General features: G+C 37.7%; 1 protein-coding gene across 1 annotated transcript in view; it reads left to right on the top strand.

Moving 5' to 3' along the window:
• Positions 1-22,631, top strand: part of LOC125712649 (ephrin-B1-like) — a 58,318-nt gene extending 35,687 nt beyond the window's left edge. The window contains exons 3-5 of the mRNA XM_048982932.1: positions 13,923-14,015; positions 16,396-16,530; positions 18,952-22,631. Coding sequence (XP_048838889.1) covers positions 13,923-14,015; positions 16,396-16,530; positions 18,952-19,334 — 611 coding nt within the window. The 3' untranslated portion in view covers positions 19,335-22,631. The remainder of the gene's footprint in view (positions 1-13,922; positions 14,016-16,395; positions 16,531-18,951) is intronic.
• The last annotated feature ends 2,054 nt before the right edge of the window (positions 22,632-24,685 follow it).

Here is a 24,685-nt window from a genome sequence, read left to right as displayed (position 1 = left end):
TGATGGCTATAGTCTCCATGGAGAGCACATCACCTGAAATGAACAGAGTCTGAGTAATTCCAAGAATTGTCTTGACAGTCCTCTGCACACAGTATCAGGTTACAAATATGTATTGCTTCAGCAGGAATGCATAGCCAGTAATGCATTCTGTCCACGTGTGGATCTCCTCATATTGCATCAAGGGCCTACATGGAAAATTGCATGTATTCAGAATAAAGGAGTTTGAATTTCCTAGATACATTCCTGCATGATTTATGTTATTTCTTTTACCCACAGAAATAAGGAAAAAAACGCCTTTAAATTCAGCTAATGTTTTGTAAGACAAACCTTACTGAGAAGTTATATAGGGAAAAAAATGCGATTTTGTGGAAGCTTCTGCTACATGTACAAATTTTAAAACAGTTCTTCTTTGGAATGTCCCGATTTCGGGCAATAGATGTTAGTTGGTATGTTGTGGCAATTGTTTTTAGCTAAAAGAGAACCATACCTACTGTACTGACTTTATTACTGAACTTTTAAATACAGAAAAAGATATTAAAACATTGGTTACTGGCACTTTGTATTGGACAAAGATTCAGATATTGCAATTTTTCAGCTTCTTATTCGATATTGGTTATGGGTTTTTCAGTGTGTTCATTAAGAACTTCAGCTAAAAAATTTTTATCAGTTACTGTGCAGTGGAATTTAAATTATTCCAGTTTCTATTTTTGAAAGTTCACTTTGTGGTAGGGCTGTAACAGTGTATCTATTTGTTGCGTACCATTCAGTTACAATATTTTCGGTTTGGAACGCATAATGAAACAAATGAATACATGTCTTAACACGGGGTGGAACCTAAATTTACAAGTAGAACTTCAACATGGAAAACATGCTAATTGTGGCTGTGAGTTGGTTATGGCTACAGTAACTGCTGGTTAGAGTCAGACATACTGACAAAGCAAAAGCACCAAGACCCTCCCAAATTCCTTAAATTGGTAGACTGCAAGGGTATACATGTTTTCTGTTTAGGGGATGGGGGTCCAGGGCTGATTTGGTCCCTACCAATACTGTGGGAGTACAGTGTGTCTTTAGGGGGTGGGGGTTCAGGGCTGATTTGGTACATTGGGACACAGGGCACATACTACTCTTAAGCCCAAGGACTAACACAGACACTAATAAGTACTGAAGAACACGTGATAGGGAAAGGTAGGGTGGTCACAGCAAGGCACACACATGGTGGGTAATTTATACAATTTCTAAAGACACAGGAGGATCGGATGAAGCGAATGCAAGACACAGACAAGGGCGCACATGACAACTGAGAACACATCAAGTATTAACACCACCACAAACAAGGGGCTATTTACATTTTCCCAGCATACTCTGGTGTTACACTGCCCCTCTCCAAGAGGTCCACTGTCCCATCACAACCAGTCCTCTGCCAGTTGAAACAGCAGCAGGAAATGTTGCCCAAATAAACAGTGCACCAGCAGTGGTCATTATCGTAATGAAAATAAGCGATTCCCAACAATGAAATTATGGAGTTTAATAATAACTATAACCATCATAATCACAAAAAGAATAAGACAGGAAGTTGTGTTTTAGTACTTTTTAGTTGCTGAGGTACTTTTTAGATGCTTGAATAATGCAACTAACATCATTGATCGTAAGTCTAGGTTAGTCTTGAAGCAACCCAGTGAAAAACAGCATGGTTAGCCAGTTGTTACGCACAGTGTACGAGCACCGAAGGTGAAATGGCTGGCTGACTCGGAATACGGAAGAGAGTGTGCATGAAACAGACCATGTTCTACGTTTTGCTTGTTGGCAAAATCATTGAAGGTATAACCCCCTATTCCTGTTTCATGAAGTCAGTTGTCTTCTTGCACAGCCGCGCCTTCTTCTCGGATTAAATGCGGAAGGTGTGGCCCCGCCTTCTTCTCGGATTAAATGCGGAAGGTGTGGCCCCGCCTTCTTTTCGGGTTAACTGCGACGGGTGTGGCCCCGCCTTCTTTTCGGAATAAGTGCGGAGGGTGCGGCCACGCCTTCTTGGGGTAAGTGCAGAGCGTGTGGCCCCGCCTTCTTTTTGGGCTAAATCCGGTGGGTGTGGCCATGCTAATGAGGGGAGAAAAAAGTTAAATTAGAAGTGCGTAACTTTTTAAGTGCTTTTTTTGACTTAGGTGTTTGAAGTGAAAATCGACCCTTCAGTGACTCAAAACAATCCATTTTATAATGTATGTAAACTGGATGTTTCCCTGATAAAAAAATATGCATGGGAATCTAATTGAAAACAAAAGTGAAATTCTGTTTGCCTGCCATTCAGGAATACATTATTGCAGACTGGGTGGATGTGTTAGCAGAATATATTTGAAAGCAATTTCCTTTTAATATTTTATGCATGTGCTCATGTCTAATTAAACTGCACATTGTATTATACTCCTTGCAAGCATTGCAAAATTTAGATATAATTCATAATTATATATAATCATAATTCATCCAAATTTCTCCAAAGCTTTTTGTCCAGCTGATTTTAAGCTATATAGAAAATCTTAAAAAAGCTAAAGAAAATTCTTAAATGTTTTTTTGATAGCAGAATGTATTAACATGTCATTATAGCATGAGTACAAGAATGAGTATTCTTTAGTAATCCTATTCACATGCTATATCTATAATTATATTCTATAGCTGTTTTGTGGAAGCTCCACATGTACAGTAACAACTACTAAATTACTTAATTTTAAGGATTGTTTTTTAATTGACCAGTAGTTTAGCCTAATTGATTTGCCTAGTAAGCTTGTTGACAAGGTAGATGTCACTTGAATCCTGCCAAATGGTAGTATACTTTGATTTTGGATTTGAATTCTATGCTTCCATCTTTGTGCGAATGGTTTCGGAAAGGGCCTATTCTGTTCCAGCATGACCAAGTGCACAAAGCATAGTCTGTAAAGACATAATTGGGTGAGTTTGGTGTGGAAGAATTTGACTGGCCGACACAGAGCACTGACCTCAACCCCAAACACCTTTGGGATGAATTAGAATGAAGATTGTGAGCCAGGCCTTCACATCCAACATCAGTGCCTGACCTTACAAGTGCTGGATGAATGGGCAAAACTTCCCCAAAGGTAAGGTAGGTAGCATGCACTGATTACAGTGCGTTGCCATATCCAACACACAACAAACCACCTCAAGGATGAGTTCCTGAGTGGAGCCCTGCAGCAGACGATACCTCAGCACCACACACAGGGATAATTTCCCTACAGGGTATCAATGAAGTATCTTTGTAGTGGGACAGCACATCTGTAAATTCCCAGTAGTTTTCTTTGTTGTCATTGTCCTTGTCGAGTCTTCACTCTTGTTGTGTGTCCTAAATGCCAACTCCTGTTAAGCTGGGAATTAAATTGCATCGATCAACTTTTTCAAAATCGTATGGTTTTTCCACACTCTATCGCTGTTAGGTTAACTGGAGACACGCCCCTTCATCAATCAAACTTATCAGTCCTCACTAAGGTTGCCACTTTTAATCTGAAGAAATAAGGGAGGCCAGTCTCATCTACCAGAAACCATGGCGAATATGTAATGTATGAGACAGATGCAAACTCTAATCCTCATATTTCCCAAAAGAGTTCATTGTCCAGCTGCATTGAAAAGTCCTTTTTGTATAATAATAAAAAAAACTGAACAAAAAGTTAACATTCTTATTTACAATACAGTATATTCTTGGAATTAGCTATAATCAACAAGAAATTATTTCAGAATCAAAGTCTTTAACTTTTGGGTCTTTCATGTAGAATTTATCAGTTTCTTGTCCAGAAACCAACAAGGAATACTGGCAAACGAGTGAGTTTATCTTGCCTTATGGCTGACCAGTTGTTCTGAATGGTTCAACGTCAATAATCTTCAAGAACACGCAAGACCATGCATAATTGGAAATACTAGGTTAGGCACTGCTTCACTAGGTGGGTTTAAAAAAAAAAAAAAACATGTCACATTCCATAACGAACCAATCAGCTAGATTCAAGTAAATTAACTAGATTAAATGTGATAAGAGATACATTGAAATCCATTAGCTTCGAGAGACAGAAAATGTCATTGAAATTCCTTTCAGTCTAAGGGCGGTGCTGTTTTGCACAATATGTTTTAGACATTCTTTGAACAGCTTTTTGGTTTAACATAGAAATGGTCATTCAATCATACATTGACATTAAAACGATATTTTATGTGATATGAATATTGCATTTTTTATTTTCTTCTTATTAATATTAATATTATTATTACATATTACAGAGTAGGACATACGTAGAGTAGAACTGTGACCTACAGTAACCCCGCCTTGGTTGCGGAAGTGATTCCTGCTAATAATACATTGTTTGTAAGGTCTCCCATTTTTCACTTTGTTTTTTCCAGGTACTTTGCTTTCCTTCCTCAGTCTAAAAATATGCGTTTAGGTGAGATGATGCGTCTTAGCTGCCCATGGCGGGTGACTGTGTGTTATGTGCCGCCATCCCAGCCCGGTTACTCCTACCTCGTGCCCTGTGTTCCCTGGGAATCTTATCAAGATCCTGGACAATCCTGTAGGATGAGCACTTATAGGAAATGGATGGGTTATTATCCAAATCAATATGTTTAGTTTCTTGGCTTGCAAGAACCTGGTAGTATGTAACAGAAAATCAGTACTTCAAACAACAGTAAATGACTTGTAATAGCATCTCGGATCCAAAGGAAGTCTGGACTTAGTGAAATGCGTAGGAGTGGGCTGGTCATTCTGTTTGAATGTAAATATTATGATTACAGAACTATTGTTTTTTTCAGTGTTGATGACATTGATTTATAGGGCATTCAGCAATACAGTCTGTTTATATGTATGCTGTCCCGTCACCCTAGAGGAATCTTATTTAATTCCACTATATACTTTATTGTATATGGATGGGATGACAATATACAAAAGGACACTTCATACATATATCACATTCCTTCACTAAACATATTATATTATATTATTCTGGATACTTAGAAGATTGTTTGGTTATAAACCAAATGAATTACATTTTTGGAATTCCTCTCTAAGATTCTACTTTGTCAAGTTAAAAAAATCACGTGTGAATCAGTCATAAGTAACACATAGGGGTATAGAAGGAGATTGGTACTGGAAAGCTGTAATTTGACTGAGGATATTAATGGGGTCTTTTATTAAATGACTTCCCTGCTGAGCAGAAGCCTTAGCGTGACACATTTATGTGCTCGTCATCAAAGGCTATTTAGGTCCAATTGAAATATCAGATTACAAATTCTCCGAATAGATCACAGATGTTTTCAGAAGCAAGACAGTGGTATATTGTTGTCTGGCTGCATTGCTACAAGCGTTTGCCCACATGTGTATCGTGCGTGTGTTTGAATACATATGTGCCTTTAATTGTTTGTTTTTCTGCCACAGCTGATAATAAACCAGGCAAACAAAACAACAGAATAATCAGAAAGATTGCGGAACACTTTCAGCAATTTTAGGTTTTCTGGAATATCAATTAGCCACAATCTACCTAGTAAAAGGAGCACACTTCACGGTAAATAGTTTCCAGCTGTGCTTATTTTAATAGTCTCAGTAACAGCAAAATTGTTGGTAACAATTTACTTGAGGGGGCACTCATGACTCAGTTACTGCTCAAGTACAAATCATGAAGAAATATGGTAACTGCAAGAAATACGTGAACTGATAATCATGAATGAATATGGGGTCAGTGCATATCTAACACATTTCTGGGTAACTAATACATTAAGTAAGGGCGTACTACTACATTATTAGCGCCCCCTCTAGTAAGGTGTTGCTAAATTGTTTTGTTTCCTTCCTGTATTTTAAATGTGTTTTTCTAGTTTTTTCTTACTCTGCTATTTTAAGGGAACGTTTATTGAAAGTTTTCATTCTACTGTTAATTTTGTTCAGTCAGAAATTGTTTTAATATTTGTTTTGTGGGGATTGGACTTAACGGTACATTGTAAAGCTAGTTTACCCTCTGGGGTCTAGAGGTAGGGAACACATTTTCACTGACTTTCGCATGGTCACACACTTCATTCATAAACTTGATTCATGGCAAATAAATTATTTCTTATATACTTGTTTTGGCATTAAACTCACCTTAATCTCAGTGTGCTTAGTAAATATGTCAGATTTATGTGAAGTTTGTAATTTGACATCAATGTATAGACATTGCAAAATGCAGTTTGGAACACTTGCAGAAACATTATAAAAGTACATAGCAAGCAATTGTGGACGTTTACATGAAGATGACTAAACGGTGTTGGTGCAACATTCAGTTTGATAAATAAATAAGAAAAACCTAACTTTTATCAAAGGATAAAGAAGGTGAGACTGGGAGATCAGCTTCAGGTGAGAGAACAAAAGTGAAACGATAGATAGATAGATAGATAGATAGATAGATAGATAGATAGATAGATAGATAGATAGATAGATAGATAGATAGATAGATAGATAGATAGATAGAAAGATAGATAGATAGGAGTGAGTGAGTGAGTGAGTGAGTGAGTGAGTGAGTGGACGGCTACCCCTTGAAATAAAACCTTTACAGGTAATTTCTTTCTCAGCTTAATTATGTATTTTGTACAGGTGTCCGCATATGCTGATTATTGGTTAAAAGCTTAATACATTTACATCCATTTAACAATTCAATCTATATGTATTTATTATATAGTTTAGTAATTAATATTAGATAACTATATCATCTCCAAATATGTAGAGCAATATTTTACATTCACAAAAAGTGATTTGTCAATTTACAATGATACTGTGAAAGATTCTGTGTTCTTATATGTGAACTGTGATCCACAATTGTGATTAATCACAGAATAATATTTGATTTTTTTTAACTCATGTTTTAATTGATTCACGGCCCTACTAAAAATTTATACCAGTTTGTTTCCTGTAGGTATTTGCATTTCTACAACCCAAATTGAATTAGTTACATAGTTCTAGTGTAGTTAACTTTAGTTAACTGGAGTAAGCATGCAGACCCAAAGACATTTCCCATACCTGTTGAAAGCCACCCTGCACGGTACAGCTGTATTCAGTGCAATAACATTTAATTCCAGTATGTGATTTAACTATACAATGCATTTCCTTCGGTATTCTTGCATATTTTCTGCAAAGTTTGCTCGTAGAAGAATAAAATCCCTCAGCCTCTAGGAAGGTCCCAGAAGAGGATTACAGAAAAAGTGCAGTGTCTTTTGTGTCCTTCTCCTTGACAGCTGCTTTTGTTCCAGTTAAGAGTGCTAAAGTTGGCCAAAGTCAATGTTCAGGGCTCCTCAATCTCCCACTTTGTTTCCAGAAAAATCCACTATAGAGGTTGAAAATGAATTCAGTCCAAGGTATTTCTCTCTCAGGACCCATGATTGTGCATCATTTTAAAATGTCAAGTACAGGACACAGCTTTTTGTATGTAACTAGGGTTACACTCAGACTGGAATTCGGTAGAAGTTTTTAAAACTTCAGAATGAAATGTTGACGTCAATTAACATTTTTTTTCCCCCACAAAATGCTTAGTCCTGCTGTGTAGCATCTCTGAGCTCTTTTACCTGGAACACACTCACCAGCAAAGGCTGTTTAAGACTTATTAATGTCACCAATATGAATTTGGGATTTGGGGGTGGGTACTGTAGAGTAGCCAGATGAAACCCAAGGAAGCATAGACACAAAATTCTAGCCTACACTTGCAGTCAAATCCTGTACTTCTGCAGTTCACAAATCTTATGCTGGTCAATTTTTTTGGGTTTACTGAATATGAATAATGTCAGTTTGAAAGATGCTCGTTTCATAACTTAAAAATCTATTGCTGAAGCAGTTGTTGACCCTTCTACTACATCATGACAACATCACTGAACTGGGAGTTATAAAGTTACAGATAGATTTTTAAACAGTAATATTATAGCAAGTCAACATCTTCTGTTTTAAGAACCAGGCTTTTTAGACACGGTTTCTGTTCCACCTCCCGTCGGATTTATTCACTTGAACATATAAAAGCTGCTTTCCAAGTCTCGTGTGCTGTCTGATGTGAGACAAAACGGCCAAATTGGGCCTGGATGCTGCCCCCCCCCCCCCCCACTGATTTATGGCTCCTGACTCCCATGGTGCAGCTGGACCTTTGGATTTAAAGGTCACCCTTAATTTTGTTGGGAAAGTTGAAGTCCTTTCTAATCTCGTGGCAGCTATGAAATCTTGTTCCAAACTTTTGGCTCAATTTACCAGCACACTGGATAAGTGTGTCTGATCTGATGAAGTTTGAAGTTACCCTTGGAACGTTGGGACCCCACCACAGTTTCTGCTAAAATTTTTTGATTTCTACGTCCCATTTAAACAATAGCAGACCTTTTGTTGGATAGATTTTTTTTCCTTCTCTGCCATTTTGATCGTTATTAATCAGGATGAACAAACCAACCACAACAAAAACAAACTGGAATTTCAAAACATTAATTTTTATTTTTTTATTATTAAGCAGGTAGAACAAACCAGTGAAAATTATCAAAAGACCTGCTACAGACAGCTGAGTCATCACTTTAATAATCGAGTCACCATAATGCATCTTTATACCCTGAGCTATTAGCTATTCCAAGCTCTGGCTCGGCATGAATGGTGAGATTTAAACTGCTTGTTTTCCACTCAGAGCTAATATACAGTATGCAGGTATGCCGTGAATCTAACTCCGAAATAAGACATTTCTTCCATGAAGAAGTTAATTTTACATTCTTATGATCTGTCCTGAGTAGCTTACAGCATGCAACCAATGATATGCGGTTGTTGCACAAGTGATAAAATTAAGATGAAGGAAATAAAAATTTGAAATCTCGACGGCAAACCTAGTTCCTTTATAATCCTGGTGCTCGCTCTGTGAAATGACAAGCAGACAGACTTCGGTTTTTCAGTGCCTGGGTGTGAAGACTAAAGGGCTGTATTAATGACTCATACATTTCTAGCATTCCTCACATCACCACAAGAAAACTCCGCCACCACCTCCAGCCCTCTCCCATCCTACTAGGATGACTTTCACAGGTATTTGCATCCCCTTTTGCTTGCAGATTCCCTGCTTTGCAGAACCATGACTGCTGTTCAAACCTGCTCAGTCCTGTGCTGCCTCAAACCAGTAGAACCAGTAAAATTTACAAAACCCATAACTGAAAACCTAATTTGTTCTGATGCACATGTAATGACAGACCTTACTTAATTTCTTTCTGTTTTTCATACAGTTTTAACCACTGAGGAACAACTGACCATTCATTTTCATGCAGCAGTAAAATATTTGCAGGTACTCATTGAAGGACCAATCAGTAGGCAGCCTGAATTGTTTTTAGGAAGGAGGGGAGGTGACATTGATCAGGATTTTCAAGCAGGAAAACAGGTTGATCTTGGCAAAGACGTATACTGAATTATTTTACGGTTTTTGTGCATTATTTATTTCGTTTTTTCCACTCCATTTTGTTTCTCGATTGCCCTGCTGTTTGCTCGGAGGTCTACATGATAGGTCATCAAAAGTCCTGAAACGCAAAATCCCCTATGCTTCTCATTTTCAGGAGTATGTTTGTGGAACACGCTAAATTGTTCATTAGAGCAAAAAAATAGTTTAGAGCCGATGTATAACCAGCTGTTAAAAAAAGCTACAGCAAATGATATTGGTGTTTATATAAACTATTGAACAACTAAAGCATTATACAATAAAAAATATTTTATTGACATCCTTGTGTGGAATAATATCAGTGTAAATTAAATGTAAATTTAATGTCCAATACCTACTCTGCTAGTAACCTACAGTACTTTACCCCTTTCAGGTTATTTTCCATAGGCAAGATTCAGCATGTTTTAAATTAATATTGTGTGGGAAACAAAAGTTAGATTATGAATGGACATGTTTTACTTAAATTAATCCTCACATTTATGCTTACAGTGCACTTATTCATGGGTAATTAATTACATGCATATATTAGCTGCTTTGTGTTCCAGTATAAATATTGCAAATGGACATAGACTTCATTTGTCATTTTCTTATTGGGTTAATTAGTAGCATCACCCTCAAATTCATCTTATGCTGGAAAAAAAATTAAATATTATAGTGCTCTGCAGACCCAGGCATCACAGCAGCAGGAAGATGTGGCTGCGTCCTTCTAACGGTGATGATCTTTTATTGATAGTCCTTACAATGGCCAAACACAACCATTATTTACCCGGCTGGCACCAGTCCAGTATGGATACCCCCCCCAGTGCTATATATTTATATAAAAATATTCTTAGGTGATGTGCTGGTCATAACAACATGTTTTGAGTCTTACTTATATTTTGAGAGTAATATTCAACTTGAAAGTATATATTTCTTGTGTTAGTCAAGAAATGGATTACTGTACTCGAAGGAAGATTCTGACAGGTCTGGATGCTGTTCACCCAAATGGCTGCTTCAGTATTAGTTTAAATACTAGAACTCGTGGCCATAGGTGGAAATTAGCGGGAGAACATTTTAAACTGAATTTGAGAAAACACTTCTTTACACAGCGCGTAGTTAGAGTACGGAATAGTCTTCCTGCTAGTGTAGCACAAGCTAAAACCCTGGGTTTCTTTAAATCAGAGCTAGATAAGATTCTAACAATTCTGAGCTATTAGTTAAGCTCTCCCAAAAACAAGCTTGATGGGCCGAATCTTGTTTGTAAATTTCTTATGTTCTTATGTATGATTCAACTGAAATATATTTCTTCTTCAATATGCCTGATGCATTTTTTTTGGTTTTGTTTTCATTTCACTCCGTGGTCCAACTTGTACAATGTAACATAGCTGTGATTCAGTGGGGTCATCTTGAACCATCCTGCTGCTTAGTACTACCACAACCCCCCTGGTTTTGTGCATGACTATTTAGATGGAATCTGGCATCTATCCCAGAATCATGCATCTTAATAGTGGTGACATCATTCAGGCTGCTGATCCGCTTCTGCTCAACACCCTCCTGTCTGCAAATAGACCGTTAAACAAGCATTTGGGAAACTAAAGCATGATTTGTTCTCTTGTTAATTGGTGTTAGCTATTGATTGTTCTTCTTTACATTTCTTGTGCGCTTAGATCTAATACGAAGTGGGAGCCACGCACTCTTCTTTCTCTACCTCCCCATTAAGCGGTGATGCAATGGGAGAGATCGCGCACCAAGAAAGGAGCGCCATGTAACCAGTGGAACAATGGGAAGCTCCAGAGATTGTTGTCAAGGAACCAGATTATTTCAGAAAGCCAAAATCCAATCCTGCCTTTAATGTCCATCAAACAACCAATAGTTGTGTTGCCACTTTTAATTTTTCCTAACATTGAAAACTCAACTCATTTGGAAAGAGATACATGTAAATGCCGTTTAGCATCATCAATATGAAATAACATAATGGAGACAGGGTGCTAAGTAACACATATCCTGTATTTATTTTTCTTGATTGGGCTACTTTTACTCATTTTAGCTAACAGTTTTATCCACATATTGAATCAGTGATTGTTTTCGAGTACCAGCCCATTATGAACAATAGGGCCCCTGGGAACATTTTAAAGGTTTCATTTGCTATTGGTGTATCGTTGCTAAAATGTACATGGCCGAGGTGATGATGTCCTTGTAATACACCTAAACGTTTTTGTACTGCTCTCTGACATGATATTCGCACCTGTATGTGCAGTTTCTGTCTAGCTGTCTTTTAAAAATATAATGAAAATAGCTACTTACAGTAGATAAGGCTAGCAGTACAGCTGTCCGTTCAATCCACCCGCAAAAAGTGGAGCTTGGTTTGCAGAGATTTTGTTTTTTTTTGGTGTCCTAGTGTTAGAGTGTAAGCAAGGAATACAAATTTGATTTGGCCATCAAGCCATTATCAAAAATAAGAAAAATAATACAAATATTACACACATACAAATATTACTCAATTTGTCAGTTTATGCTGTACTGACATCTCCGTTCATGCTTTTTTATTTTACACCTAGCTTTATCAAAAAACATGATCGTAAATAAAGTAATTCATCGTGTCTGGAGCAAAAAAGTATTCCTGGCTTTCTCATGCCTTTAATTGATCTTCTGTAATCTCTCAATCCGTCTAGGTGCAAAAGCTGTGAAGCAAACTGTGCTCTACTATGTCACCTCCTGTGAGGGTACACATGGAAAAAGTGTCTGATCTTCAAAGGCCTTTTCTACACGCTTTATGGGGCATTTATGGAAAACTTCAGAGTATGGAATGCTGGGAGTCGGGTATAATGAGAAAACGCAAGGAGAAACAAGGTTATCAAGCCTGCCGCTCCGTATGTCATGGAGGTAGCACTTGTCTAGCGGGATACAGCTTCCTTGAAGGAGACCGGTTCTCTTTGCCGCCTGCCCTGGTGCCACTGCAGCACAGAGAGGGCTTTGATTATTATGGAGTAGGATCTTATTAGCGGAACATTTATTTTTTAAATGAGTACACTTTTACACTGGCTAATGAGGGTGGATTCTGGGCAGTTTAATAAGGCAGTCATTCGTCAAAAGGTGGGAACGGGTGCAAGGCTGGGAAGATGGAGGACTTCTGGAGGAGTGGAAATACCCATGGAGTCGTAAAAGAGACCGTAGGGAACAGGCAGTAAATTTCTCATGAGCAGGAACGCTCCTCTGACATCATTATGAACTTAATGCCTGTGTTGTTTTCTTCCAGATTGGATAAGGGATGCTTGTTTTTGGATGTCCTTTTACAACATGCAAAACTAACAGCGCTAAAACCGAACCCCCCCCCCCCCCCCCCTTACCAGGAGCTTCTCAATGGTGTTTGATTTTTAGAAAACTCCTGCTCTAAGAGAAGGTTTTTAGCCTACTGTGCCACCCTGGCACTAATTACAGGGCTTGAAAAAAAAGAAAGTTAAGCCCTTGGCATTTTCTGCTTGCTGTAATTGCTGCTGACAAAACTCGCCTGGTCAATTGTTTGGTACATTCCTGTAGGGAAGAGTTAGATCAAGGAAGTGAGCTTTGGGGAGGGATAATGTAAAGCATTTTGAGACAAGTTGATGTTGTGAAAATGTGCTATACAAAAGAAAACTGACTGACTGAAATTGAAAGGAAATAAGGAGCAGAGAGAAAACAAAAATGGCAGATTCAGTGACACTTAACTCCTTCTTAAAAATCCACATTTTCGAAATTTCCTTGAAAGCGTCTGCATTCCAGTGGTGCAAAGTTTCAATGACAAAAATGTCAGTGGCAACTGAACTCTTCAGCCCACTTTCAACCCCATTTGGCGTCTCCCCATTTCAACCCCATTGGTTCTGAAACCAAAACCTTGATACAAACGTTCACAATCTCGTATCGTAGTTCCAGAAGACAGAAGCTCCATGTCCCACCCAGTGCCAACCTGCTGCTGCAGGTGCAGCTTGTCAGTCTCTCGATGGATGAATACCCCCAGTGCGGCATATTCTGGGGTGACGTGCCGGTCATAACAGTTAGCCTCAGCTCCGCCTGCCGTCTCCAGCTGCAGGAGGAACAAATGGAGGAAGTCATCATGAAAATATTATGCTATTTAAAGGCAAACTGTACATTTTGTAAATATTACACATCTTCTATTGTCGTTCAACTCCATGCATCACATGACTTTTTGTCCACTGGTGACTGAGTGATCATGCCTGTGCTAAAAGCTAGGCTAATTCAATAGCCCAAGATGAATGATATCCCTGAGACTGCAGCCCCCCTGGCACAATCTCTTCAATGGTGTGGGAACATTTTGGTTATCCAGTAGAGTATAACACCTTCCGACACCACTGACTGTCAATGTTTTTCGGAGATGTTGTTCTACTGATTTCTATCAATATATATATATATATCCTGTGTGTTTATTTGCCTGTCGTACAGTAATTACCAGACTAGTTTGTCTATGATTCTGATTATTTCTTGAGTATCCACTAACAGGATGTTTATCACTCATTGCAGCTACATCGAACGGGACCTTGGAAGGGCTGGAGAACAGGGAAGGTGGAGTGTGCAGCACCCACTCCATGAAGATCATCATGAAAGTTGGTCAGAGTGAGTTATTTCTCCTATTTGAAATCGGTGAAATATGAGTGCTTATGGCTGTGGGTAGCTGTATTTAACCACAAATGTATTTTGTTATCTGCAAATCCTTGCAAGATATCTAAAGTCATAATGTATTATTATTTATTTAATCCTTAACGGGTGCAGTAATTAGATACCAAATAGGATAAACAAAGATTTTTAAGAGAGGCCTATAATATTCCTTTCTGGTTGTAAACAATGTAAGAGTTTAGGTTGTGACGTTACACAGAATCCCAAAATTCAAAGCTAAAATCGAAACATACAGGCTCCTTCGCTCCCTACCTAAATTACTTGATGTCTAAAAGTTGAAGCTGATGAGGGAAGGAACAAGTGACTACGCGAGAAAAGTAGCACAGAAAAAAAGCGTATTGGGACCCACTTGCATCCTCAGTGACTTACCATGCTCCGCCTCTATTTATGAAGTCATCACTTAAGTAGAACCTTTCCTGCCACGTCAACAAGAGGTGAATTTCTCGTCCGCAAAGGGTACTTCCAACTAGACTTCCACACACCCCCAGCAAAAGGGTGATTTGACCAAAAATGGGCCCTAGATGACTCAAATTTCAATTTATTAACAAACACAGCTACATTTTATATTCCTAAATAGCCTAACAAATTCAAATGTATTAGTGAATCTTTCTTGTTGACCTTCTAAATATGCCAGAAGGCTATGAACACTGCTTTCATGTTATGTTGTTTCAGTCTCAGTGAGGTTTTCTATCCTTTAACCAACTCAATCACTGTCCCCCAAAGACTAAGCGAGGCAAACTGCTGTGGTAAGAAATCAGTGTCAGTTAAAGATTTCCTAAGCCTAGCTACTGAGATGTTGTGAATTCATTTTTAAATCACATTTAATTGTAAACAAATAAATATATCAATACTAATGTCACGCGAGGCTGGAAGCAGGTAAGGCGAACGGGCAGGCGAGCAGACAGGAAGCAGGCAGACAGGCGAATTACGGGGAAAACGGGGATTTAATAAAGGATTCGGGGGAATGGAGGCAGGGAACATCTGACGCGACTAACATCAATGACTGACAAGGCAAACAGGTAAGACCAGGACTTAAATAAAGCAAAGTAAATGGACAAAGCTGGAGACGATCAGGGAAGCACACGTGGGTAATCAGGGGGCGTGGCACACACGAGCAGCGGACGGAGCGGGCGTCACAACTAACAGAAAGCTACGTTATCTGAGCAGAATTTTTTTTATCAAAGGGAATGGAGCCTCCGTTTAAAACACCATATTAAAGTACTTAAACACTGTTGTGGGTGATATGTGTTAATGTCCTTTGGCTCATCACAAGTCAGATAATCTGCATTGTGAAATTGCAATCCATGCCATCCAGGGTAATCTGTTTTCATTGTAATCTGGCTCCTGATTTACATACTTTTGGCTTCACTTGTATTGATGAATCAAATGGTTATCAAGTCAATTCGACTATGTAGAAGGCTATGATAACATTTAGTGTTTACATATTTTATGTAAAATAAGCACATAAAAACACATAAAAATATTTTAAAAAGCATAAATAATGAATTATACATTAAATTATGGTGAATGTCTATATTTTGTAGTATGTTTATATGATGTGCTCATTCAGGACGATCGTGGCAAGGTTATTGGTTGATCTACTGTATGAATTTAGAAGTACTATTTCATAAACCTGCCCGTCTCCTCCCTGTCATTGCCCTAACATGCTACAACTACCCCTCTCATTCGTAACCCTCATGTGGAAATTACTCCTAGCTGCCTCTCGTTAGTTTTCTGATTAGTCCTATAAATATGTGCTTCCCAGCCCTGTGTTCCCCAGTCCAGTCATTGACAACCTTGTTGCCCGTGCCCTTCCTTGTTCCACTCCTCTCATTTTGTGACCCCCCACAATCCCATTTATTTCCAGTCTCTGTTCTTTTGAGTTCAGTAACCCCCCTTTTGTTTTGCTACAACCCCTTTCCTCGAGTCCTTCTTCCTTCAAGTTGGGACACTATGGAAGCTGAAAAGGATTTTTCAAGAGGAGTGGGTCAAATTTAATATTCATCCCCATTATCCTTTTAATTCATGGGTCTAAAATACAGACTGAAATAAATTACACTTAAATGCATTATTTTAGGTTTATTTAGTTATTTTAGGTTTTATGGTTATGATATTTGTGCGTTGATGTATTTGCTTATGATAACACTGAATATAATAATACTTCAAGCTCTTTATTGCAAAAAGCATTTGCATCAAAAAGCATTTCACTTGATTCATAATGCTGCTGAAATTAATGGTATATACTGCACTTTAAGTTTAACAACGTCCATACATAAAACAAAAAGCATGCATTGATTGCAATAATCTTTTATTGTTGCAGACCCAAACACAGTACTCCCAGACCCAGTGAATACCGAAAGGCCGAGGAAAGACTATGAAGGCAAAACAAAGGACTCCACTAGCAGCCCAGCCAAGAACAGACAGAAGGATATGTCAGCAGATCAGGGCAATAAAGGTGAGAACGTCATTTTCTTGAAGGATAGCACCACTTTCCAAGTGATACGTCTGGAAGCACTTACATCGTATAGTTCTGATTAAAACTGAATTTCCAGCTTTTTTTGAGACGCCATTATTGTAACAGAGAAGAGGATATAATGTAGGTGTGGTTATACAGACACACAAAATATATTAGCTACATGAGTTACATTGTTCGGCTGAGGGAGTAAAGGCCTGGATATGCTCAGCATTCGTAAGTACAAAGCCTCTCATCTGAATCGCTCCATTCACCTCGTCACACTGTAGCTGCCATTTTTCTATGACCTTGTGCATTTTGTTTTTTGGACTCATCAGTCACATCAGTTTCAGCATTCTTTGATTTTATAATTATGAGTCCTTTTTATTTGATGTGTGAACTTTACATAATTTATGGGTCACAAGAATGTCTGCTGCTGCAGTTTTCGTAATTAGTTTGACTGATATTCCATATTGACATGCTACTCGAGTCTGGTGAGGAAAAAAATTAAAATTCATAGCAGTGGTGCTACAGTAAGATGGGGTTACGGATAAGATTATCAGGCACCACTGAAGTCATTCAGCAAAATAAGGTATTCCTGGCATTTGCATTCTGGGCATATTCATTTCTGTGTATACTGTCCAAGGTTAATTTACTAAGTGAGAACTTTTTTGTCAGACTAAGAAGAAAAATGTTGAAGTTGAAGAAGGTTTTTTTTAAAAAAAAATCATCATTCCCCAATCTCTGGGAAATCGGGGGGGACAAATGTAAATCAGATGTGTAAGATGTTCCTTCTTTCCTCTCTTGGGCTTTTGCCAAGATTCTCTGAGTGTGGTTCACTTTTGGATCAAAGGTTTCTGCAGCCATTTCTATTGATGTTCAGCATGTTTTCAGCTGTCCTGTGTGTCCAGTTACTCTTAGGGAAGTGAAATGTTGCTGCAACAAGCAGTAAGGTAGAACTTGCCTAAGTTTCTTCATACCTCTGGGTGCAGTGGAATGTAATAAAAGGTGCAGTTCATCAGGGCTGTCTGCACAGTCCTGGTATTGAAAAGCAGCCAAATGCGTGCAAAGACTCTACCCAGTTAAACTGCCAAAAATGTGCATACAAAATTGTTAATTATTAAAAAAATATATTGTTTTTTTTCTATTTCTACAATTTTCGTGGTGATGTGAGGAATAACCAACATCAGGCTTTTGTCAGTATGCTTTTCATATGCAACGAAATAAGGCTGGAAACTCAGCCGTGATCAAAACAAAATACATATATATAAAACTCTTTAATAGTTATATAGCACTGGCCTCTCAGTTACATTTGTGGAGTATGTTTCTGTGACAAATAGCTGAAATAGATTATACCCCTTTTACAATGACCCACAGGGTTAGGTTTTGGGTCAGGAGAGATAATGAAGCTTCAAGTAAAGGAAATGTAATGGACATATTGCTATTTAAAATAGAAATATCAGTTAAAAATAATTGAAATTTTATACTGAAATTATGCATATAATCAATTGCATTGTGAAGAAGGGGCTGTTTACATGTTTGAATAATCTAATTGCAAAGTATCCTGCAATGAAGATAAAGTGAGACTTTTCCAAGCCTCAATTAAGATCTGTTTTTTGGATCAAGCTGAGTTTCTGTGAGAATTTCAAAGGTAATTTCCCTTGGGAATGTAATGGGATCCATTTCAGCATCTCGTCTGTGTCATATATGTTTTTTCTAGCAGCGATAGAAACAAAAAGAAAAAAAAATAGAAATATCAAGACAGTTGCTTTAAGATCAGATGCAAAAATAACCACTTGACAGCCGCCAAAGACTAAAGGATGCTAGTTAAATAATGAAGAATGTAATGTAGCATGTCAAGATCACAACCTCCAGCTCATGACCCTGCAGGTGATCTAACTCTCTATCAAGCTCAGATGAGAAAAACATGCAGACGTGGCTGATGGTGGATGGATGGATTTATTTATTGATTGATTAATTAAAACATACTACTGAATTCAATCCAAGATTTGATTGCTTTCTGGATGAAATTACAATGCATATCTGCATGACTCGGGCCATGATAGATGGTTAGAAAATTGATGGATGAATTTTAACGCACATCCTTGTCATTTAAGAGAGCTTTAACCTTCATTGTGAGAATAAATTGTTCTGTACTGTATTTAATCTTTGTTGATATACAAATATAATTTTGGAATCGCCTAGTGAAAGATCATAATATACTCGTGAGCTGCATACAGAAATGAGTAAGGAAAGATTTCGAAGGAAATCAATTTAGCGAATGCCTTCTTTTGTACTTTTTTCAGCTATTTGTAGTTTTATTTGCTATTTGCTGTTAATTTCCATTTTTCCAAAATAAATCACGATCATATGGCTCATATCTCAATAAAACTAACTCTTCCATTCTATCTTTTCTCCAAACAGATACTACCAACCAGGATAAGAAGTCCAAGACGGCAGAGAGCATCTTTCGTTCCAAGCCTGCGCTGTTTGCTGCTATCGGGGCCGGCTGTGTGATTTTCCTCCTATTCATCATCATCCTGATCATTCTGCTCATCAAGATCAGGAAGCGGGCAAGAAAGCACACTCAGCAGCGCTCAGCAGCCTTGTCGCTCAGCTCACTTGCCAGTCCCAAGTGCTCAGGGAATGCTGGCTCAGAGCCGAGCGACATCATCATCCCGTTACGGACTACAGAAAACAACTACTGCCCCCATTATGAGAAGGTGAGCGGTGACTATGGTCATCCAGTCTACATTGTCCAAGAGATGCCCCCACAGAGCCCGGCGAACATCTACTATAAAGTCTGACGTTTTTAGCAGTGGTTCATATACTTTCAAGGAACTTTACTACCTATAACCTTCGTAAAGTGATGGACGCTTCTGACAGCGAGGAGAGACCGCTAAAAATCTTGATATGACAGATATAGTAAAGACACTTTCACATTATCCTGGAAGTCAGAGGGAGGCTGTTTGGCCCTCCACATCCTATTCCTTGTCTGGTTTCTTGCTGCATTATATCTGTAGGTGGACCACCAGGATGCTTCAGCCTTTGAAACTACGTAGCCTTCTTTGTTGCCCATGTGGAGACTAGATATGTGAACAGGGTGTTTAAGAAGACAAAGCCCTGCAATAAATGAGTTGCATGTAATGGAATTCATAGCTCAAATGCAGCTTTCACAGGTCGCTCAGGGAGCTGGGCGCAGTGCGATGACAAACATCATTTCTTTCCCGCCACAATATTTACCTTTGTTATATGTCATTTCATGGTCCTTCATCACAATAGCTTTTTTAAAAATTGTTTTTTTCCCATGTTTCCTCCACACTGTTTTTTTCCCTCGAAACATCTTATTAACAATTACTGAGATTTCCTTTGTGTACCAAATGCACATCTAACAGTCCGTATAGTGCAGACAAATGGTATCATCAGTACATGCTGTCTGCCGCTAGAGAAGAAGATGTTTGTGTCTGTACATTTCCCAACAGGCATGTAACTCAGGAAGCACTTACTAGGTGTGTCATGTCATCACCTCTTCCTGAAAATTAATTAATAAAATGTAATTTGTTCACACTAGCTTCTTGGATGCAATTAATTTGAATAGCAATTACAAAACATTTCACAGTTGAACACCCAAATGCCAAAACCATTAATGTCCTTAATTTTTTGTTTCCTATGTTAAAATGTCAAAGAAAGATTCTTTGATTCAAGATTGAGAAACATTCATTCATTCATGTTTCATTCATTCTTTCATTGACTATAGGCTTTCCAAGCTGTGTATGACATGAAACAGCACTCAACTAGAGTGTTTGCACTACTTGAATGGGATATTTCTTTATACTTTTAGAGTTAAGAACCATCATTTGTTCACAAATATGATATAGACTGTGTTTGTTTCAAAGGACACATATTCAGTTGATAAGAGATATTTTTCAAGTTCAAAGTTTGATTCACTGGAAACTGAGGGGTGTAGATGGTTGTTGGCCTGAGTTGGCCAGATTCAGCCTGGGACAGTAGGCTCCTGTCGGACGGAATTGGCACGCTTTAATATGTACACAGCTGCAAGGAGGACACAGGAAATGCAAAACATGTGTTCGGTGCCTCTCAGTGAAGAAAGAGTGATAAAGAAGAAGAAATGAAAATAGTTTTTTGGCTCAATTCCAGTTCAAACCCCTTTCAGCTTCTTGGATAATTCCTAACTTTTCAGTCTCCAGGATTCATTTGGCTGGAAGGTTATATCCTCAGTGTGAACATATATACAGTGAGTCCACCCACAAAAATGTAGTTATCAGCCAATTCTCTCTTGTAACCTGTTTCAGCCAATTTATGAAAGCATTGGAATTAAGTACCACAATTAAAAAATTTTAGAGCAATATTATAAATAGGGGTTTAAAGCAAGCTTAAAATAATCTTTAAAGCATATATAAACATCTAGGTCTTTTTAATTCCATCTGCTTACGAATGTGTTGTAATTTTGTGTAGGGTCAGCATTGTTTATAGAATTTATAAACCTCCTCTTAGTTCTATCATAGAAAGCATTGTTCTAATGATCGTTTCTTTGTTAACACCTGTTCTGTTTTAGTTCATCATTAACGAGACCATCCGGTTGCTTCAGGAAAAATGACCCTTATTTTCTTTGTTATAGTTCACTGAGCAGTCTCAGAAATTGTCCTTAAATTTTCTTTGTCCTGATGAAGTCAAACATTTCTTTTATCTTTCCTGTGACAAGGTAATTGTTAAGATTTTAGTCTGTTCATCTGATTACAAAGTGATAGATCAATGGCATATGAACTGCTTTGAGTTCTTACCCTGGGTACAATGTCAAATGGAGACTTTTCTCACTCAAGAGGAAAATAAATTATCATCATCATCACCATCATCATTATTATTATTAACCACATCAACATCAGCAATAATAATAATAATAATAATAATAATAATAATAATAATAATAATAATAATAAAGGATCTATAAGTCTAGCAGATTCAAACGATACGCTGTTGGACTTTAAATGCATAATAGGTTACAGTAGAGTGGAATGCTCTACTTAAAAATACTGCATTTCATTCTCATCGGTGCATGATTTATTATGTTAAAATCTGCTGGTCTGCACATGGAAGGTGAAGCTATGTTTCCTAAACACTTACATAACCTATACAAACGTAAGTATTTCATTAATTGAGCCACCTCGTACAGAAGTTTGACTTGTTTAAATGCATCATGAATCTATTTTAATATGTGTCGCATTACCAGAATTGAAACTTTTTTCATGTTCACATTTTTTCTAATGTATTACATGTAATGTGAAAGTGGAAAAAGGTTTATAATACATTTATCACGTAAATCTTCATTTCATAATTTCAAAATTCCTTGATTTTAACAGAATATTAAACATTCATCATGAAATATCATAAAATGCAGAGCAAAACAATTCATATAATTGTACGGCTTATTGAAAATGTGCAAATAATGTTTTCATTTAAATTTTTAAAAAATGATTCAAAATTTTGGTGACACTTAAAGCAATCTTCATAATGCATTCTAGATACCTTCATAATGCATTATAATGCATTCATAAAGTATCATAATGGTCAGTATAAGCCATTATAATGTATTACAAAGGTATTTATAGTGCATTATAGATGAGAGCTTCGCAGAGCATTCATAATGTATAATAAACATGGTTACAACGTGTTATGTTTTTTTATAGATAGTTATAGCCATGTCTGTAATACCATATGAATGTATTATAATGCATTATGAAGGTATCTAATGTATTATACGAGTGCTTTAAGTGTTACTGAAATTTTCAAGGGTAGTATTTGTGATTTAGTTTTTGCTTTTTATTTTTTCATGTATGATTCTTGAGTGAAAAGCCTGCATTGTAAAATAATTTACAATCCAGCTGAATACATTGAAATAATGTACATATGTGAAAAAATTGAAATAAAATTACGTTTATTAGAGCCCCATTTATGAAAGTTATCTAATTAGGTTTTTTAATGATGAATTTTGTAAATAACTGTCTTTTATAAAAGACGTTTTGTATAAACTTTTGAATTATTTTCCTGAAAACATTTTTGTTAATAAAAGAAAAGATTTCTTAGAACGGGTGTACAAGTGCCACGCCAGTTATTGCCATGAAAATACTAGAATTTGCACTACCTAGGGCTGATCTCTCATTTCTGTTCTAAATGACACGTTTTGTCTGGGCCCAACCTCCATACTTCTCTATATAAGCAATTAAGCTTTTTTTATCACACTGTAATGGTGGACAGGTTAAGTGGACAACCAGTGGAAATTATCCGGTTCCTTACAGAAGTAACCTAATCAGCATTGGTTCAGATCTCACCAATCAGTTATATTCAGTGTTTTGTGTTACATACAGTCAGGTCCATAAATATTGGGACATCGACACAATTCAAATTTTTTTGGCTCTATACACCACCTCAATGGATTTGAAATGGAATGAACAAGATGTGCTTTAACTGCAGACTTTCAGCTTTAATTTGAGGGTATTTACATACAAATCAGGTGAATGGTGTAGGAATTACAGCAGTTTGTATATCTGCCACCCACATTTTAAGGGACCAAAAGTAATGGGACAAATTAACAATCATAAATCAAACTTTCACTTTTTAATACTTGGTTGCAAATCCTTTGCAGTCAATTACAGCCTGAAGTCCGGAATGCACAGGCATCATCAAACGCTGGGTTACCTCCCTAGTGATGCTCTGCCAGGCCTCTACTGCAACTGTCTTCTGTTCCTGCTTGTTCTTGGGGCATTTCCCCTTCAGTTTTGTCTTTAGCAAGTGAAATACACACTCAATCGGATTCAGGTCAGGTGATTGACTTGGCCATTGCATAATATTCCACTTGTTTGCCTTAAAAAACTCTTTGGTTGCTTTCGCAGTATGCTTCAGGTCATTGTCCATCTGCACTATGAAGCACCGTCCAATGAGTTCTGAAGCATTTGGCTGAATATGAGCAGATAATATTGCCCGAAACACTTCAGAATTCATCCTGCTGCTTTTGTCAGCAGGCACATCATCAATAAATACAAGGGAACCAGTTCCAGTGGCAGCCATACATGCCCACGCCATGACACTACCACCACCATACTTCACTGATGATGTGGTATGTTTTGGATTGTGAGCAGTTCCTTTCCTTCTCCATACTCTTCTCTTCACATCACTCTGGTACAAGTTGATCTTTGTCTCATCTGTCCATAGGATGTTGTTCCAGAACTGTAAAGGCTTTTTTAGATGTTGTTTGGCAAACTCTAATCTGGCCTTCCTGTTTTTGAGGCTCACCAATGGTTTACATCTTTAGTTGAACCCTCTGTATTCACTCTGGTGAAGTCTTCTCTTGATTGTTGACCTTGACACACATACACCTACTTCCTGGAGAGTGTTCTTGATCTGGCCAACTGTTCTGAAGGGGTTTTTCTTCACCAGGGAAAGATTTCTTCGGTCATCCACCACAGTTGTTTTCCGTGGTCTTGCAACTCTTTTGGTGTTGCTGAGCTCACCGGTGCGATCTTTCTTTTTAAGAATGTTCCAAACAGTTGATTTGGCTACACCTAATGTATTTGCTATCTCTCTGATGGGTTTGTTTTTATTTTTCAGCCTAATGACGGCTTGCTTCGCTGATAGTGATAGGTCTTTGCATCTCATATTGAGAGTTGACAGCAACGGATTCCAAATGCAAATAGCACACTTGAAATGAACTCTAGACCTTTTATCTGCTCCTTGTAAATTAGATAATGAGGGAATGACACACACTTGGCCATGGAACAGCTGAGCAGCCAATTGTCCAATTACTTTTGGTCCCTTAAAAAGTGGGTGGCAGATATACAAACTGCTGTAATTCCTACACCGTTCACCTGATTTGTATGTAAGTACCCTCAAATTAAAGCTGAAAGTCTGCAGTTAAAGCACATCTTGTTCGTTTCACTTCAAATCCATTGTGGTGGTGTATAGAGCCAAAAAGATTAGAATTGTGTCGATGTCCCAATATTTATGGACCTGACTGTACCTTATACTTAGCTTGAATATTGAATAGAAGACAGACATCATCACCTGCCATTGTAACACAGTGCAGCCGGAAGATTTGTAGCTTTACTTCCGTCACTTATGTTATGATATTAACTGAACCAAGATA

Source organism: Brienomyrus brachyistius, chromosome 18 (assembly GCF_023856365.1).
Source record: "Brienomyrus brachyistius isolate T26 chromosome 18, BBRACH_0.4, whole genome shotgun sequence".
NCBI classification, from domain to species: domain Eukaryota; kingdom Metazoa; phylum Chordata; class Actinopteri; order Osteoglossiformes; family Mormyridae; genus Brienomyrus; species Brienomyrus brachyistius.
The sequence above is the reverse complement of the archived record's forward strand: the minus strand, read 5'-3'. Positions and strand labels throughout refer to the sequence as shown.